Below are 20,381 nucleotides of genomic sequence, written 5' to 3' on the forward strand. Positions count from 1 at the left end.
ATTTGAAGGGTGATTTCAAAACCGTAGTGTATTCCGTGTTTTTTTGGGGTTTTCGCATTTTCTTGTTAATTGAATGTTTAATATTTTTAAAATCTTGAAAAAGTATCACTATTTTAGTCCAATATAACCATTAATAAAGACAGAGGGTATGTATATTTTTTGTGGGCGGCGCGACTTCTACCGACTGGATTGCCAAGCAAAGGCAAAAGTTAAATTATGCAGAAAAAAGAGAAGATGTTAGGTGTTGCGAATAAAAAATACCCTTTCGCCTCAGGCAAAATAACCAATATGTTGCATACTTAAAGGGACAATTCCCATCTTTCTTTAACTTTTGGGGTTCCCAAATAGCTAGTTAAATATTCCCAACTTATAAAACCATGTGTTATCAAGAACTTTCCTGAGCTCATTATACCCTCCAAAAATCAACTTGTAGAGGTCATACAAAATAGCAACAAAAACAGAAACCAAAAGTAAAAGCAAAAAGCAAAAGCAAGCAAAACAAAATTAGTTTCATAAGTTTTTTATGAGTTCATCGCTTTTTTGTGTGTATGGCCAGCAAACACACACCCTCGCAGTCACACCCACACTCATGCGAGCACCAGCACAGGGAAACAGTAACCAACACAGGCACACAGCGGAGTCGCCTGGCTGACTAACCAGCTTTTGTGCCAAGGGTCGAGTGTTGGGGCGTTCGTCGCGTGGGTGGACGCCCTACGCCCTACGCCCACCGCCCCTCCGCACATCGACCCCTGACCCCTCGAACGCCCTCCCCCTTGTCGCCCATGTTCTGGCACTTCCGTCCACCCCCTCCCCTCACAAGCACACACACCAACAGTCTCACACACACAGTTTGAGGAACTTTTAGGCAGGCAAATAATTCACATATATATTTACATGCACACATAGACATACATACGTATATAGAGCAGGAAGCCAAGTAAAATATATTGCGAGTAAATTTCTTTTGTTGCTCGGCTAGACGTTCAGTCGCTGTGAGCGAGCGAGAGGGAGAAAAAGCCAAAGCAATGGCGACAATTTGTTAAATTGTTATTGTTATTTCTATGTTAAATGCTCCACTGCCCTCACAATGGCCACCCACCCGCAAAACACCCACTACCACCCCTATTTCCTCCCCTTTTCGCCGCCCAGCGGCTGCTGCACGTAACGTCGATCTGCATAAATTATGTGAAATTTATAAGCACAACAGAACACAGCCTCTGGCAGCTAGAAAAACTTATTACGCAAAACAAATATTGTACAACCATTTCCATTTTATTGTTCAGTTTTTGACATTTTTTTTGGGAACCGACCCAGGAAGAAAGTGGGGGGCTTATTCGCTGGAATCGGAGGTTCGGCAGGTTGCTACCTGGGGGTTTTGCCTTAATACAGTCGAATAATGCAGCTGCCGCGGAGGTGCATAAGTGAAATAAGCGAATACAATGAAGAAAAGGTCAGTTATGAAAAAAAGAAAGCTCTTCCGGTAAGGAGAAAATGGATGAAAAAGACATTGAAGAGGGTAGAGAACAGTTATCAGAAAAGTTACTACTTAAACGCAAAAATTATTATTTTTATTAAAAAGTTTCTCACCGTAATCGTCTAGCCCGGAGATTACAGGGGGCTATCCCAATTCGCAGGCTCAAAAGAAGACATTTTGGGCTGCTCCTAAGAGACTAATATGAATATATTATTTACTTGAAACTAGTCGTAATTGGATCTACTCCTATATACCAAGTTGAAAACTAATTATAATTTATAATTAAGAGATTATTTACTTAAGAAAACATTTAGGTTAAAGGCTTTAATTAGATCTGTTCCTGGATTATATTAAATAAAGATGTTAATTAAAAAAAAAAAAAAAAAAAAAAAAAAAAAATTAAAAAGTTAATTAAAGGTGCCAAGAAGTATACCTATAGCTAAATTCTTTCCATCTGAATATTTAATAGCATACTTTTAAAATGCATTAGTAAAAAGAGCTATGCTTACTTTAAAAATCCATGCAATTTTATTATTTCATTGCGTTCTTAAGTAATAAAGAGTATGCTTATTTTAATATATATAAAAATTAACTAAATTGGTTTGGTACCTTTTTGTAGCATACTTTTAAACAGCTTTTGAAGTAAAAATGATATGATAATTTTAATACTTATGAAAATAGGTGGTAGTAATAAAATTTGTACCATTTATTTAAAAAACAAATATTTCTGTAAGAATCAAAAAATAATAAGGAAAACTAAATCGCCAGACCCACATGTACTCTAAGCCTTTAACCCGTGAAGTGTAAAGGAACTTTCAAGTCCACTTTCGAAGCGATAACGATTTGTTTACACGCCGAATGGGGAAAATGTAAAGCAAACATGGGAAAATAAATTGCATTCAAATTCGCGGCGCCCTGCCAATTACAGTAAAGAGCGCATAAATTGGGGGCCTTGAATGGGATGGGAGTGGGCAACTTTGTGCTGTGCTGTGTTGTGGTCATCGCCAGTTATTCCACATGTCACATTCTTGCACGGCATATGACTGACCATTTCCGCTCACATGTGTGACCAGTGGATACTGGCTCCTGAACAGCCGAACCCCCAGAAAGCCCCAGCACTCCCCACGACTTTCCACGGTTTGTCGTTGGCTATAAGTATATGGCTTATGCATGTGTGCTGTTGTGGCAGGGAAATCGAGTTCAAGTGAACTGGCTACTGGCAACTGGCTTTGCTAAAGCCTTGGGCTTCAGTAAGCCAACAAAAGGCCATAACAGCAATGGCAACAATGTCCATAAACAGAGCAAAAGGCAATTCCGATTCGTGTGAAGCTCTGCGAGTTACGAGCTTAAGTAGCCAGCCCCATTCAACGCCCCCGAGAAAGGTGACCAATGTTAGCGGGAACTTAACTTTCCGGAACTCAGCGGCCCACTGCCACCCACCACCCATCCACCCATCCACCTGACCGCCCACCCGAATAGGCCATACAAATTGATTTTCCCACTCCTCCTCGCGAAAACTCCACACGGCAAGTTGATTTTCGCCTTTTCTCCCCCGCTCTCCTTCGATTCTTTTCGTTTCTGATGATATTAAAGTCGGGTTAATAAAATAGAATCTTTTACGGTTTCCCCGACTTTTCCCCTCCCCAAAACCTGGGCATCCTGGCAGGCACATGTCAATTACCCAACAGCCCAAAGTCAGTCAGAAAGTCCGGTAACAAATCAATTAGGCCACAATACTCCGATGTGGCTGCGGAGTGCCGAATGGAGTTCCGCCTGACATGGACCAGATTAATGTTGACTTAACCTGACCATTAATTCCGGCCTTTGACAGTTGCAGATTAATTCAATGAGCTCGCGGAGTTGCGTTTTGCAGGGGATTAAGCGCGTAAGTCCCGCTTTATCAAGTGGGCAAATGGAAATTAATTTCAATGGTTGGTTGGGACGTAGTTTATAAAGTTTTGTAAACAGAGCAATATTGTATATTTGATAAATATACATTAGTTTCCAAACAAAAGGTGTTTTGAATGTTGGATTTGATATGTATATATTTCCAGACTGCAGATTGTAAGTTTGTCGCAAAGGATTTCAGTTTTAAAACAATATATTATTTGTATATTTGAATTTTAAAAATATTTTCGGAGTCTAGATGTTAAAGTTTTGGTTAAAATTATATCTTATAAATCAATCAATCCTGTCAAATTTATACCAAAATCAATTCCTAATCCAGTTTATAAGTGTAAATCAAAAGCAGAGTTACAGCCTCCGGCTTTAAATTGACATAATAAAGCAACCAAAACGCATGCCATACATTTCAATTATATTTTTATGTCGTAAATTGCGCTCGGCCCCAGGTCCCCAGGTTAATTATAACAAAATATTGATGTAATAAAGGCAAAGGCAATTTCGCCACTCACACGAATGGAAGTCAATCTCACGCGCAAACATACGCACTCCCAAACAAACGGACAAGCGGCGGCTGACAAGTTTCAGTTGTCATGTGCAATTTGCCGTGAAAGGTCGAAGCCCAATCGATCGATGAAAGTGCTTAATTGTCGGCCAGAAATGGGCGAGAGTCGGCCCACTTTGCCCACTGATCCATTTATATTGACACTTGTTCGTGCTTAAAAATTAATCAGCGATGAGGCGCTTGTGTTCGGTTTGAGTATCCATTTTCAATCTGCACATTCATCATTTTACCGACCACCTTTATCAATTATTTAGGCCCGAATTTCAGGGTGATTTCGGGGGAAAGCTACTTAGCGGCTTAGCCATGGACCGGCCAACAAGGAGTGACGACAAATGGCCATTGCGAATTCATGTTGGTTTCGACACGTGCCGAATGTCCGGCAAGGTCAAGAGATTTATGGTGCAAAGGGGAGTTGGGGAAAGGCCTCCACAGAACTGCCAAGGACTCGTCATGGATGTGGCTAATCCAGCCCCAAAGAGTTGTGTTCTGCTTAATTCATTAGCCCCAGCCTTACCTCTGCTTACGGCACTTAAATACTTTCCAAAAACCCCTTGATCTGTGGCCAGTTTCAATTTGTATCTTTTCATCCATTGAATTGTAATCAAGAGCTGCATCCATCTTCTGCCGATCCGATCAGCTTCCCATGATGAGCCCCGCTCAGTGCGGACTCATTGTTTGTTTTATTAACCCCAATTAGTGCTACTGCTCCGTCCCAGAGGATTGCGTCCGATGCAATCCGATTGGCTTTCAATTAATTGACAAGCCATCATAATTGATGCCCCGTCCACATGGATACGCATTTATTAAGCACCGAGAGTGGAGATGGGCGACCAAAATTAACTTACAGCCTGTGGAGCCTGTTTTCCGGTATTAACTTCATATTCAGTCTATCGATTTGCCAACCGCTTAAGCTGTGTGTGTATGCAAATGGTGTGCGGGCTTGCTAACCGGGAATTGATTTATATGGTGTTAATTATCAGAACACAGCACTACTAAAGTAAGTCTAAATTTAAAAAAGGTTGCACAACAATTAAGCAATTTGCAGCTTTACCGAGTTTTAATGGAAATTTATTTAAACAAGTATACTTAGATTACGGATTTTAAAGGCTGGCAAAAAGTCAATATTTGTATCTTTTAAATAGAAAGTACTTAGGGTAAATATGTATACTATAAAGTGTTAAAGATACAATATTTCATTTCTAGATAGACAAAGATATTTAGATATAGATAGATAAATAGCTAGATAAATAGTGAGATAGATAGATATATAGATAGATAGAAATATATATAGATAGATTGATAGACGGATCGATAGATATATGGATAGATGTGTAGATAGATATATGGATATATAGATTGATAGATAGATAGATAGATAGAAAAATAGATAGATAGATATATGGATGGATAGTTGGATAGAGGGAAAGATAGATAGAAGGATAGGTAAAAGTATAGACAGAAAAATAGATACATAAATGAATAGATACATTTTAGATAGATATTTTGTTTTTCCCTATCTGTCCATATTAAAACCAATTATATTAAACCAATTACTTTTTTTAATATTAATATTACTCTATTTAATATCAACACTTAAACCAATTACCTTATTTAATATTAACGGTACAATTTATTTAAAATAATAATACTATTTCATTTAAATACGAAATATTTTTGTTATAAGTGCATTTGCGAAATTAAAAAAATTCAGAAATATTGTATAACATTTATTTTTTTATAAATTGCTTATTTAACAGCTGTATCCTTTCTATCCCGTTTAAAACTCGATTCAACATGAAGAGCATCCCCATTCCTTCTCCGCTCGTTTGATGTCTGCCATAATACTTAAAAATAAGCGATAAATTTAAATCAATGGCTCAATAAGGATGATTTAATTGCGTTTTCATTTGTCTGGCGCGGCCAAAGAGTCTGGCGAGCTGTTAAAACTCAAATTAAAAGCCCGAACGTGACCAAAAAGTGAAACTGCTGGGGGCGCTCTGCGGCTTTAATAGGCAATTTGCAGTCGTAATCCAAATGCAAGGAGCTGGCAGAAGTCACGCACAGCCTAAGAACAACAATAATGGCCGGCGATCCAGACACGGATACCGAATACACTCAGATACATTCAAATTCGGCCGCAGGACAGCGAAATTATTTTACACATTTAAGGCGATAAACCTTGCTCCGACGGCCACTGCAAGTGGGCTGAAATATTAGTGGCAAATGCCAGGGCTTAATGGCCAATAAATCGATTTGCTTTCGGCAGCCAGAGCGACGCACTGCAGCCTTGGTGGGCTGTGCCACCAATTTTGGCATCGTTTCTGGGCTGGGGGATCGAAAAAGGCAGGGCTGGGGGGAAAGTCCTTATCGGCACGCATGCACGCAGCTGGCGGCAATTTGGATACGAAGATAAAACATTTATTGGCCACATAAAACGGGTGAAATTACCAAGGACCCGGCCCCACAGTGGCCACATCCTGTCCTCCGGTCCGGGATATTGAGTTCGATTCGGATTCCGATCGCCTTTGTAATTTCCAGCCGCCCCTGCCCCTGCAGCAAATCAATTTTGGTCTTTACTTCTCGGTGCTGTCCCCATTCCCATCCATTCAGCGTTTTGGGTCCACAAATTAGACAAATGATTTGGCACATTTGTCATAATCTCGCCAAAGGGACTGCCTTTGTCCAGCCTGCCAGTGGACCCAACTGTTTTCTAAACTCTTCGTCAGCCTCCAAGAGGGACGGAAATCCTTTACTAAATAATAGTCTTCAAGCCTTGTTCTTTATTAAGGTTTTCTCGAGATTGACTGCTTATGAGACCTTGTTAAAATATGTGACATTTACTCAGTGTTGAGTTTGAATGGGCGGGGATTCCCCTAAGAGAGCAATAAATATTAGATGATGAACTTGCGTGCCTGGAATTCTCACAATTCTTGTGATGTATTTTTAAATGCTGCACATGGCAAGCAGAACGAATGGATTAATATTTATCGAGCATGAAATTCTGGTAAATATTTTTATGCATTTTTAAAATGTCAATAAGCCAAATGAAAAGCAGAGAAATCTAGAGGTAGTGGACAAAATTCATGTGATGTTTTATTAAACTATGAATATGGCTAGGTTAAAGGTGGGGTTGATCAGCATCAAGTTCTTACAATTACTTATAAACATTTTTTTTTTAAATTGATGGAGCATAAATTTGTATTTACAAAGATTATAGATTTTAAGTAACCAATATATCGAACGAAATAAAAACCTAAGGACGTTTAGAAAAATCCTCTAGTGTATATCATTCTTCGTTCAAAAAATCCTAGCCTTTGTCCTCGCAGGTTTGTTTTGTGATTTTCCATCCATTCCGTTTGTCCTTTCAAATTTATCATTTCGCGGAAACTTCAAAAGCACGAGGCGGAAACTTTTGTCTCAAGCGGTGCAGAAAAGAGCGAAAAAAGTTTAATTAAATAAATTACAAAATGCTTTGCCAGCGACAACAATTCATTAAAAAGGCCGAAAGACAAAGGCGAACCGGTCGGGGCGAAAGCAAACAAAAAGTTGAGGCATCCTGCCAGACGGGCGTTTTTCCTAGGGATGCGTTTTGCGTTCTGCCAGGTTTCAGGAAAATTGAAAGCCGACTGCGGGGGCAGCCCATAAATCTCGGCAGGTGAGTAGGTGGTGGGCGGATGGTTTCGGATGCGGTCTAGGGTGGTCCGTGCCTAGACAAAGGCGGCTAAGCAAAAGCGGGCAGCCACAATAACTTTTAAGAAATTATTATGTTGTTTTTGCCGCTGCCCGCCCCACAGATTGCCATAGCGGGGGAGAACTAGCATGGACACGCTGGAAACGATGTCGACTTATTTGCATGTTTGTCAGGATCCTCTTTTTTGTTCCTCTTGTTGGGTGCTTTTAGTTTCCGGCGCGTTGCACTTGGAGCGAGGTTCTGACAAAGTCGCCGCACAGACAAACAATGCGAAATTGCGGGGGCGGGTCCTTTCAAATTGCGTTGAAAGCTCCCGAATGTCCCATTTTGCTGGGGTTTTCCTATGTCGCAGGGAAAAGGCCAGCAAAAAAAGGCGAATAAAAAACTGAAGCCAAGGGGGAGGGCGAAAAAATATGTGACACGAACAACGGCAAGCGACAACGTTCCGGAACAGAAGCGGAAATTGTGAAATATACAAATGTTCGTCTTGTTTAGGTGAGCTACATGCTAACTGGCCCGGCCACCCACCTACACGGGGAGAAAGGAAGAGGTACAAATGGGAAAAGGTGTTGCCAATATTTAAGCCATGAATGCGTACAAACAAATTAAGTAATAAATTTCGGGCCTATATACAGAGATAATTGATTTTCAGCCTATATTTGTTTATTTTATATTTTTAATTTATCATTTTGTTGGAATATTTACCAAAAGCAAAGAACGGCTTTCAAGTCTAGTAAAAATCATTATTGATTATAGTTAAATAATAAATAAATATATAAAACATTTTATTTATATTAAATCTTTCTGTAATCTTTCTATCTTACTTGGTCACGAACTTTCCTGATTATAAAATGTCCTTTATACTACTACATTGGCACTAAAAAAATATCTCTTTTCCATAACTATGTTGTAATTTTAAAAACAATTTAAAGAAATATAATAACAAATAATTTTTTGTAGATTCTATTCTATATAGGATATATCTTACTTATTAAACTGTGATTAATAAAAAGTTTATGTGCTATAATGCTTTTTTTTGTAAAATATAAAATTTTTTTAATTGCTTTTTTGTAGTATTTTCATAAACTATTCTGATTTTAAAATGTTGGGTACATTATAACATTGTGGGGAAATTTTTTTAAGCCTTTCAATAAATACCGATAAATATTTCTCCAAAAGAATTCTTTCCTGTAGGATATATCATATGTTTTCCCAGTGTAAGCCCGACTGAGGGCTCCTCCAGAGTTTAGCGGACAAGGGTATAAGGAACGCTTTGTGATAAAAATATATGGATCTGCCTGGACAACGGCAGCATGTCACATTGTTAAAAAGAGGAGCACAAACAGAAACGGAAACGGAGGGCGGCAGGGAACAGAACGGAGCAATCCCGACAATTTGTAGCCGGCGTTAAACGCTGGAATATCCGGTGAAACACGCTTATTAAAGCGGCGGCATTTAGGCAGTTCACACCCCACTTTGTCCTCGGGGACAACAAATTGGAGGGACGGCAAATAAGGCAGCAGCTCAGCCCGATCGTGTAATGAATGTAAAAAGACACTTCGGGCAGCAAAAAGGTCGAGCATTGTTCGCAATTGCACGGTTCGGGCAATGAGAGCAAAAATGCTTAAGTACTTGTATAAATTATTTAAATTTTGTGGGCTTAAATCCGAATGGAATTCATTGGAGTGGTTTTAATATTGAAAATGTTTTTGTAGGCAAAAAATAACAAGGAAAACGCTATCCAGTTGCAAATACTTTTATGAAATTCAGAAGTTGTAATAATAACCAACCAGCGCATTTTATTTGTAAATATTCAGAGCAAAAAGGCTGCCAAAATACTGGTTTGCCTTTTTGAAATTGATTTTTTGTTTCATTCAGACATATTTGCCATGGCAAATGAAATATATTTTTTTAAGAGAAATTGCAATCATATGTTCACAATTTCGCACTTTTTATGATGCTCCGTAAAAAAGTTGTGATAGAGTGCCAGAAAAAATATAATTGAAAAGTATGTTTGTGTAATTCCCAGAGGAATAACTCTATGGGTGGTTTATTCAAATGATTTTATAAGGCACCAAAGTCTAAAATATATTTAAAGGGCGACGAAATAAAAACAAATGTATAAATATTTATAAAAACAGTTTCTACTACTTGGAATATATTTTTTTCTTCTGACTTTTGGTCTAAACACATGCAGTTTTCCCTCTACGAATCTGAACTAGTGAATATCGATTCGGAGAGCCTTCGAAAGTCGAACCGCAAGGTCCTGCTACGAAAATATGCCTTTTTGCTATAATTGCCTGTCACTGGCAAGCGACGAGCGAGGAATTTCGTAATTAGTTTTGAGCTGCTCCCATTTTGTGTTTTTGTGTGGTTTAATTAAATCAAACATCCTTAAGGCTTTGATAATTGGCTGGGGCCGGCCGCAAGAACTGTCAGAAATCATTGCAAAATATTGGCAAGCCGGATCCTCGACAAATGCTTGGCAAGAAAATGGCCTCTGGCAGCGGGCCAAGAGCCCAGAGAGGGATGGAAAGGGATTTGTAATTACGAAATTAAAACAGCGACAGCTGGCCCAAAAATGCATGATGGACTGTCCGAAAGTAAATGAATGGATGGCTGGATGGGCCAGTGACTAGATGGATTGGCAGGAGGCGGACAGTGTGGGTGGATCGGCGCCATCAGCCTTGTGGCTCAACAATATCCGCTGGATGTGCCAGCTGAGCTGCTCCTGCCGGCGCGTCCTGCCACTGACGGATGTGGAGGAGGCACCAGCAGGAGGACGGAGGAGGCAGCACCACCATGCTGCAGCCGTTCCATCGGCAACATAACCGACAAAAACACGGCCAACAACAAGTGCAACGTGTCGTGACCGAGGCCACACCCCAGGCATTTCATTGGACTCTCGAGTGGGTCGGATTGGGTGGCTTTGGGTGACTTTGGGTGGCATTTGGTGGCTCTTCGGTTGGCCTGGCGGCAGGTGGTCTCTCATTGAAATTTGTTGCATTATGCTGGCTGAATGTCCTTGCACGCTGCTCTCTCCTCTCGCCGCCTTCTGCTGCACTTGATTGTCAACAAAAATTGTTTTGCTGCATGTCCTTGTTGCAGCAGAAGCAGCAGCACTTTGAAGTGACTGCAATGGCAGGCAAGAGGACACGCAGCTGTAATTAAATTTGCGAAAGAAACGGCTTCGAAATTTAATCTTCTCTGCGGCCGAATTAGTGCCAAACAATGTGACATTGTTGACAATTTAAACCAAAATAAACACACGTGGTCTTCTCATTTTCCTCGCTTCCCCAGCTTTTTCCACGTAGACACGACTACACTTGAAGACGGCCATAAAGATAAATGTTTTATATACGTGAATTGCTTTGAATAAAAGCTTTGTTTCTGCCCTGTTTGCTTCACGGGCCCAGACGAGCACACAGAGGCACAGACAAACTAACAGATGAACAGGGGCTCCTGCCGCCCACCCCCACTCACATAATAACTCATACGCCCCGTGGAGCGCTCCTCTCGAGCGAATCCTCGTGCTCGCTTTACATTTGGCAGCTTAATTGCAATTGTGGGTGTGGCAGAGTGGGGCGGACTCAAAACGGAATTCCTTAATGTGCAGTTAAAACTTTAAATGTGGTTAATTCAAAGTGTTTTCGTGATAATCTGGCGAAATTAAGGGGAGCTTTAAATACAGTTCCCCGAAGCTACCAATTTCGCGTTACGTTCTGGGAAATTTAAGAGAAAAACCTTTGCTTCGCTCGCCGTTTAACTCGGCACATATGTCGGAACATTCTGGTGTCCCTTAAATGATGTCCTAACAGCCGAATTAAACCAAATGTCTGACCATTAAAAATGGCACGCGTTTCCTTGGGCAAAGGACATACAGCTATGTGCGAAATAATAGGAACTAAATGGGAAAATATACGAAGACTAATTTGTAACATTTTAGCTTTTATTTTTAATTATTTCGAAAAAGGGGAAAATTCTTTAAGTTAATATTAAAGATAATTTGATTTCCTAAACAAAGGACATGGAGCTTTACTTTCTTAAACTAATTTATAGTAATTCTACTTATGTTACTTGTAAAATTGTTAAAAAAAAGGTACGTTAAAGCATTTTTTCTGTATTAAAAAATATCCCGTTTTTTTTATTAATTTTAAACACTTCTTCATTAAGAATCTTCTATTATTGCGAACTCATCTGTACTCGTGCGAGTTGGCGTATCCTCCCTAGCGAATGCGTGTGTGGGCTAGCAATTTATTATGAGATGCCTCATCTTTAAGGGCCGCCAAGCAAAAAGTATGAGTATGCTGGCGGGCCATAAATTCCTTTTAATAACATATTCAAATTTAGATAATATCCGCCTCAAGTGCAGTATTAATGCTTGCATCCCTTCAGATATGTATGGGCTAGGATATTTTTCCACGAGCTGGGATTGTGCAATGTCGGACGCCTGAAAACTTTGCTCAGTTATGCCGACTCCTAAATTATCCGGCTGACAGCTCTGAGAAATTCCAGGACTTGAAGTTCTCTACGTCTGGCGTTGGGTTTCCCCGCTCAACTCAAAGAGATTCAATAAGGACTCGGAACCCCGGCTCCCTGCCTTATCATTCCGGATTCATAGTTAGGACACAGAAACTTCTTAGCGTTTACGTAAGAGCCTTCATGAATATGTATTCCCCGGGGAATGTCTGTGTGCTCATGTTATTAATGAAGCACTTGCAACGTCTCCACTAACTCGGCGGATCGGACTTTTCTGGGAACTGGCAAATGGGAAGAATGGCCATGGAGGAGGCGTAGGGATTTGCTGGGGATTTGCTTGAATTGACTGACGACGACTGAACTCGCTGCCACAGCCAGCCAATCTCCAAGCTCCAATCGAGCCGAGCAAGAAATGGAAATTTATTGAACAGCATTCATATGCTGCGCATTATTAATATCGATTAGGGGGCGTTGTGGGCGTGTCGACTCAGGGTGACTGGCGCATCTTGTAGATACACATGGCCAAGTGTGTATGCGGGTCCGAGATTGAGATAGCTTGCACTTCTCTAGTCCCTGTCGGCGTAGATAAATAAAAAATAGGGGTCTACAACAATGGTCCTTGGTTCTTGATATCTGGGCCTGTGGATCCGCTTTTTTGTGCCACCATTGTTTCCATCCTGCAAAAGGGATACGTGACACTCGGCCGAAACGCAGAAATCGGACATCTGTCCGCAACTAAACAGCATTTCAGCAATAATCAAGAGGCCTTTGTTGTTGTCATTAGATTGGGGACGGCTGCCAGCCGCACCACATGTGATTTTGTGAGCTCTTTGGGGGCGAAACAGGTGAACCAAAGATTGATTGTAGGCCTATGCATATATGTGCCATACATACTGGCGACCAAAACATCTCCTTCTGACCGAAGCCTATCGAAATTGGCAAGCAAAAAACGCACGATTCGTAAAAAATCATTTAGGAAAATGAAAGACGTGACTTCGCTGCATTCTCAGCTGCTTGGGATGTTCATAAAAGGAGCAAAATTGATTTTTCTATAAAAAATAAAATAAAAGAAAGGCAGGGAAAGCAGCACAAAGTGGCACACTCGCATAGACACACACACACCCGTTCACAAAGAAAAACGCTTCTAGGCAGCCGCAAAAGCAGAAACAGAAGTAGGCCACACTAGGAGCATTTCCCCCATGGCACCCATTTCTATCCACACCCACACCCACACACCCACTATTTTGCCACCCCCTGCGACCCCAAAAGCCCCTCCCCCATCCACTGCTCAACCCTTAAACTCTTGTTTGAGCTGCACTTGAAGAAGATGCTGATGGTGGCCATACCCTCGCCAGGGGAACCACAAAACCATGAAGCTAGTTTAGCCAAATCGCACTTTTCAAGCTTTTTGATTTAATCATCCCCAGATGAAACAGATGAAACTTTTTATGGCTGCACATTTTTATGGCCAAGCCACTTACCACATGGCACTGCATTTAATTAAAATTTTCCTAATTAAGCAGAAGTCTGCCCGTTATTTTTTTATAGCTAACATTTAAGTTGAATGGCATTTTTTATAGACATTTGTCATAGTATAAATACCTTCAATGCCCAATTTATAAATTAATTCTATTAAAATACATTATTTTCACTGAAAACGGTACTATGGAACTTATTTATAATGATGCACTGGATTCTGTTTAAAATAATTTGGTAATAAAGATGTAAAGTAACATTAAATATTTAAGTAGGGATAAATAAGTAGCAAAAATAAAGAGTACAAAAAAGTAGCAAAAACAAGGAGTAAAAGTAGTTATTAAATTAAAAATGGTTAAAATAAGTATTACAAAAAACTATTCATATAAATAGTACAAATATTTCTAGTAAGCTTTCGCTCAAAAGTATTCTTTAACATTTTGAATATTAATATATTAAATTACCGTTTCTAGTTACGACGATGGAAAGCTGTTCATAAATAGTTATGGAGCTGACTTGATTTATGGTGAGAAAAAGCAATAATTTCGTCCTTATTTGCGGAAAGCTTAAATCAATTAGATTAGTTTTGCATCTGTTGAATGCCATATTTTAATCCGAGTAAAGTGACTGGGTACCTCTGCATCGACTCTGTGTTGACCTGGCCAAGTCTACTTGCCTTTTAACTCCGTGTGTCGTGTCTACTTAGTTGCTGGGGCATTCGGTGGCTTTATTGGCTCCAATTTAGTTGCGTTATGGCCAAGTGATTGAGTGGCCGCTAATGCAGATCGTGCTGGAAAGCCTGCCACTCGAAATCGGCGGCAACGTGCGAAAGTGGCTTAATGCTGCCCCATAATCATTAGCCGACCGGCAATGTGCTGAAACTGTTCGTATTTACCTCCTTCTTTCGCCTTGTTGCTGCACTTAACTGGCAGCTTATTTTGCATATTGTTCGAATCGCAGAAGAGTTTTTAGCCAAGTGCCGTGTGAATGATATGCTGGAAATCCCAGCGGTGCGGCAACTGTGACTGCGAAACAAAGTCGGATTCAGCGACAAGAAAAAGCATCAGCGAAAGGTAAGCTGATTATGTAACACACATCCAGGGGGTGGCTTGGGTGGGCACTGGATGTGAGTGTGCATGCCAGATAGCAGATAGCTAAAGCTGACGCCATTTTGTTTCGCAACTTTTCAACAGCTCTTTTTCAACTGTTGTTATTAGTGATTTCCGTTGAAAATAAGTTAAAATATGCGCTTTAGATACGTTTCTGCACCACCTGCCTTCGCCACCGCCACCGCCGGCCAAGGAATTTGCAAGTGAAACTTTTTGTGGGAGAATGTGTTCAACATGCACCTGCAGCTGTCCGAAGACTTATTCGCACATCCAATATTGCTTTTGACTCGCTTATACAGCGCTCGAAAATAGTTACTATTCAGGTTCTAAGCAGACTTTGTAATTTCTGTCTTAAAGACGAATGAATTTAATCCATTTAAGCAGAAATGTAGGATTTTAGTTAAAGTTGTGTTCACTTCTTGGCTGATAATAAACCATTTTCTAAACAAAAAGCGGAACATCTTTGTTACCTTCTCCATTCTTTATTATTACATTTAAAAGTAATTAAAAATACTATATTTTTTTGGTAACTAACAAAAAAGAGACTACAAAGTAAAGAACTAAAAAAAATAGATTTATGTTAAGGTCACTTATTTGAGACTATGTACAATAAAATTGTATTTAGAATATGAAAATTTACCACAATAATAATATATAATTAAAATAAAATTCGTGTCAATAACCGTAGGCAAGATACTTAAAAATAGAGACATCATTATTACCTTTTGATGGGGTATTTTACTCAATTTTTGTTAATAAAGAACTCAACCTTTTGTGAGCTATTGAATGCGCCAATAAGTGTGCTACAGAAACGTGCCATATTTGTGAAACGTACTTATTTGGGTACTTTCTCCTTGTGTAAAACCTGAGCGAAATGGGGTCACCTGTGCAATCGGAGGTCGCTTATGGACGGCAATTATTCGGCGATCTGTGCGGCAAAGAAAGGATTGCAGGGCAAGCCACTCCTGGCACTCCTCGCACTTGGCCGACAATTGGTGGAGCCGCTGGGCCAGTCCAAGCCAAGCCAGTTGAAGCCGAGCAGTTGGAGAGGGGAGCTCTCGGCGAGCTTAAATTGCCCGGCCAGGCTGGCATGTGAGTGCGCCCTGGCTGCCATGACATTTGAATAATGCACGTACCAAGTGAATGGGCGGACAGGAGCGGCAGCAGTTGGGGCAGCTGGAGGAGCCGCAGTCGGAGGAGCTGGGGGCCAGACCACCAATTCATTATCGATTGAATCGATGTGCAATGAGTACGGAGAACTGATGGAAATTTCCTCGAAAGAGGAAAATGGAAGGCAAAACAATGGCACAGATTCGATAATGCCGCCATTCGAAGGGAATTCAATAAATCAGGACATTAAAGACCAGCTGGCAGTGGAGTTGAAGCATGTCCCTTTGTTTTCCATTTACTTGATGGCCGAATGTAATTGTCAGTGTGCCGGAAAACTCGGCGCGCCCCCCGGCCAGCGCCTCGCATTCCATTACCGACGGCTCTGTCAACAGCTCAACATATCAATCATACGCAGTGTGGTGCGTGCTCGGTGCGTGCCCTAATGCCTCGACTGCGGTGCAGGGTGGCACATACATGCGACGCCTGGTCTTATAAATTATTTAGACCGCATATTACTCCAAAATAACAACACCTCCCTCCCTCCAACGTCCCCGCCCCCGACACTCTCCCACACCCTGCGTACACACACGCCAAAACTGTCATTAGTGAATTATTTAAATTACGCCGACGCCAGGAAAGCAAATATTGCAGACAGGAAGGAACTTCCTGCTGAGGGAGTTTTGTCAAATTAACCCACTGGCCGAAAGAAGGAAATGAACGTAAGTGTACGTGAAGAAGAAAAACCGCTTTAAATTCATGTATATTTGAATAATATAATTGAAAAGCTGGAAAGTCGCCGGTTTATGAGGCGAGGAAGTTGGCTTGAAGAAATGCTTACAAAGTACTCAAAAACAAGTTTTTCCTCTTATGCCTAAAATAAAAATATAATATTTATAAGAGTAAAGTTCTAAGAGTTAAAAAAGCAATTTTTTTCTTTTCTTTAAAATGCATCTAACCAATCCTAAATAATAGATAAATAATAATAATAATAATTCACTTTAAGCAAATACACAGTATTCCTATAAATGGGTTGTGAAAAGAATTTCTTAATTTCAGGAATCGTTTTGAAAGCTGTATAGAAATGCGTTGCCGTAAATCTATATATGTTAATCTCTCACAACCATTATAAGTATCAACACAGAGCTCAAACCAGGAAAGCCAAAGCTTCCATATTTTCATCAAAATATCCTTTATTGATTTTGACTTATGCCAGGAATGGATTTGTGCTCCAGTGATTACAAACGGCTATTTCATTGTTTTTTATCAGTAATATCAGAATAAGTTTTTACTGCCCGAATTGAATTCTAACTTTCTCATCAAGATGAAAATGTTCTTAAGAACAAAATTTGACAAAATTTGTTAAGCTGAATGTATCGTATGGCCTTGAACCAAGTTGAGTTGGCGGTACCTACAACAACTAAACTATTATTACATAACTTATCAAAAAGCGTTGAGTGTTATCTTCTCACCATTTTGTTTGTACTAACACTGCTTCAAGAACGAATGTTCTCAATTCAAGAATAATGTTCTTGAGTACCTGACTTTCTCTCTTCAATAAACTGAAGCCGGATCTGGCATACCTTTATCTTAGGTAGTATTTACATTATAACAATAGTTGAACTATTGCAGAGAGCCCTGGGAGCCCAAACCCTCGAGGTGCATTCGTCACTCACCTGAGGTTCTCGATGCGCGGCCTTCGGCACTGCGGCCGGTTGCGGCGGTGGCTGCGATCCTTCTTGCAGCGGCAGTCGCAGTGCATGATGCAGAGGGCGATGGACGAGATGACCGTTATCACAAAGGGCACCGCGAAGAAGTGGATGATCATGGCCACCTGGTCGTCGTGGTTGTAGGACGTCAGCACCACCGTCTTGTTCTTGCGCGAGTAGAAGCACGGGAAGATGGCGCCCTCGATGCCGTAGTAGCCGTTGAAGTTCTTGCACGTCACCGACGGCGGGTAGCCGCAGCCCTTGATGTTCACCAGCAGGGTGGCCTCGCCGGATTGCTCCATGTCCGACGTGAAGTTGCTGTAGTCGGTCATGTTCTCCGGTATCGTAATGTTCTGCTCGACGAACGTCACATAGATGTGGACGCAGCGGTACAGATCGGAGGTGCAGCCCTCGCGGCACGAGCTCCACGAGCAATTGAAGATACCGACGAGATCCTCGCGGCGCGTGGTCGTGCACAGTGTGGGCTTCTCGATGAAGTCGTGGCTCAGCGTCGATATGGCCGGATCGACGTAGAGCGGTACGAGGAAGAGCAGCGAGGCGCCGGCGGTCACCGAGAAGAAGGCCAGTGTCGAGGTGCCATAGAAACGCGCACGTTCCCGCCACGAACGAAAGCGCCGATTGCCATTTTTCTTTTTCGGAGCCAGTTCTCGGATTTTACGTAACCGTAGCTCTTGTTGTTGCTGCTCGAGTAGTAATTCCGAACTGCCACTCCTCATATTATTGTCGGTGCACACAGGGCGCTGATGTTGCTGATTGTTGCTGCTGCTGCTGCGAGTGTTGCTGCTGCTGCTGGCGCTGCTGCTGCTGTTGCTGCTGCTGTTGCTGCTGGCGTAGCTGCTGTTGCTGTCGCTGTTGCTGTCGCTGTTGCTGGTGTTGTTGCTGCTGCTGCTGTTGCTGCTGCTAGTGTTGCTGCTGCTGCTGTTGCTGCTGCTCGTATTGCTGTTGCTGGCTGCGCAGCAGCAGCTGCAACGGCATCAACGCCGCTCCGTCGCCGCTCCGTCGCTCTGCTGCCGCTCTGCTGCCGATGTTGCACTTACACTCGTATGTGCAACTTGCGACGTGCGACGCCCGTGCAACGTCCGCCTACCGCAACATCCAGAGGGAGAGAGAGAGCGCTCGGATTTTCAGGTTATGTACACACGCTTCGGCGCAGGAGAAAGTCCAGAGATAGTGCAGCTCTAGGGAGAGTATCTCGAAGAACAGCTGTTCCGGAGAAAGTCGGCGAGGAAGAGCGATAGAGACAGCAACAGAGGGACAGAGAAGGGGAGAGACAGAGAGCTACAGTCAGAGAAAGGCGCGCTCTGGCGTTTTCATTTGTCCTGGCCTATTGTTTACTCCGCTCGCGGGCTTTGCACTTCTCAACGGCAGCTAGAACACTGAAAATAATTATTATTTAGTTGGTTTTTTAACTCGCAGCTTGGTGTATTTTTTGGGGATTTTTTTTGGGTTTTTGCGGCTTGCGTGGGTGGCACTTTTTCACAAGTCACAGCTGTTGATGTAGGTTAGTTAGAGAGCAATTCTTAGAGAGAGAGAGCGTCAGAGAGAGAGAGAAAGTGTGGGTGAAAGTGCTGCTGTCCAGGCTGACTGCGCTGCGACTGCGACGCGGACTGAGCCGTCAGGCTCGGCTGCGGCGTTTGAATGTCTACTGGTGTCGCCCTAGTGACTGTGTAACCTTTTTGTCTCTGTGTGTTGTGGGTGGAATTATTTATGCTACACATTTTGTGCGGCGGCTTTTCGCTTTTCGCTTTTTGGTTGCCAGTTTCCAGTTGCCAGTGCCCAGGCATTTTCCTTATTATTCTTCAATCTATTTGCATTTGTTTGCCCTGCCAGGACAACATCCTTGATTTATTACAGATCTCTCTGGGCGAAAGTCTGATCCAAGTGCAGAGCTACTGCCCCACAAAAACATCCTCTGGTTCACCTTGGTGGTCTATTTGAAAACTGCTGCCCTCGCCTGTTGTTTTTGTTGCAACTTCGCGTGACTCTGGACTTTCGGACAGGTTCGGACATTAGCTGGCGTCCTTTGTTCTTGCCCCGTTTTATTGCTGCTCTGTTTCATTTCATTTCGTTTATTTCGCTGCCTTTGTTTTTGCCACGGCACGCATTTCACAATTTTCATCATAGACACCCACACACCGCCACAGTAGGTGAACCTGGCTGTTATTGCCCCTGTGTAGTTGGTATGATTTCATTCTCATGCTTGGCTCGGCCAACGCGGCGTATGAGTAATGCACTTGGCTGGCACAAAGATTTCTGGGGGAATTGTCCGAGCCCCGGCCACCCGGACATTAAAGGCGGACGTTCTGGAAGCTTTTCCATTAAATCTTCTAGAGGAACGTCAAGAACAAGAGCCGCGACAGCAGCAGGCCAGGAAAGCGCTCGGGAAAACTCCTTGAGCGCCTGTCATTGCCATAAGAATTAAGTCTCAAGTACACAGCAAGAATCGTGGTCTTAAGGAATGGAAACTACGCCTCTATCGAAACAAGACAGCACCCCTACTAGATAAGATATGAGATAACTACACCATAATTTGTTAAATAATACGGCAAATAATAAAAGTTAAGGGTACATGTACTAAGAAATAAAATAAAATACAGGAAACGAGAAATTTAAAATTGTTATTTTCGTCCGTTCCTTATTTACTTAAAGGCATTATTTCCTTTTTAATAACTTCAAAACCTTTTAATTACTTGCTTTAATGAAATAGAAAATGAACCAAGTAAAAGTTGGCTTTAAACCAAAGAAACTTATAGATACTCAACTTCAAAATTATCTTGCGGATGAGAAAACCACCCAGAAGATTTTTTAAATTATAGCTAAATGAAAAAGAGCAATTAAAAAATAAAAA

At 41.6% G+C, this 20,381-nt stretch overlaps 1 protein-coding gene across 4 annotated transcripts in view; it reads right to left on the reverse strand.

The window, feature by feature from the left end:
• LOC108032122 (protein tipE) overlaps positions 1-20,381 on the reverse strand; it is a 36,881-nt gene that overhangs the window by 15,711 nt on the left and 789 nt on the right. For 3 of the 4 annotated variants that reach the window (XM_050888961.1, XM_050888959.1, XM_050888960.1), the window contains exon 2: positions 17,480-18,909. In XM_050888961.1, the coding sequence (XP_050744918.1) occupies positions 17,480-18,249 (770 nt within the window). In that variant the 5' untranslated portion in view covers positions 18,250-18,909. Of the gene's footprint in view, positions 1-17,479; positions 20,079-20,381 lie in introns of those variants that run through there. The other variant, XM_017105955.3, reaches the window with a different exon arrangement.

The sequence above is a fragment of the Drosophila biarmipes genome, chromosome 3R (genome assembly GCF_025231255.1).
Source record: "Drosophila biarmipes strain raj3 chromosome 3R, RU_DBia_V1.1, whole genome shotgun sequence".
Classification (NCBI taxonomy): domain Eukaryota; kingdom Metazoa; phylum Arthropoda; class Insecta; order Diptera; family Drosophilidae; genus Drosophila; species Drosophila biarmipes.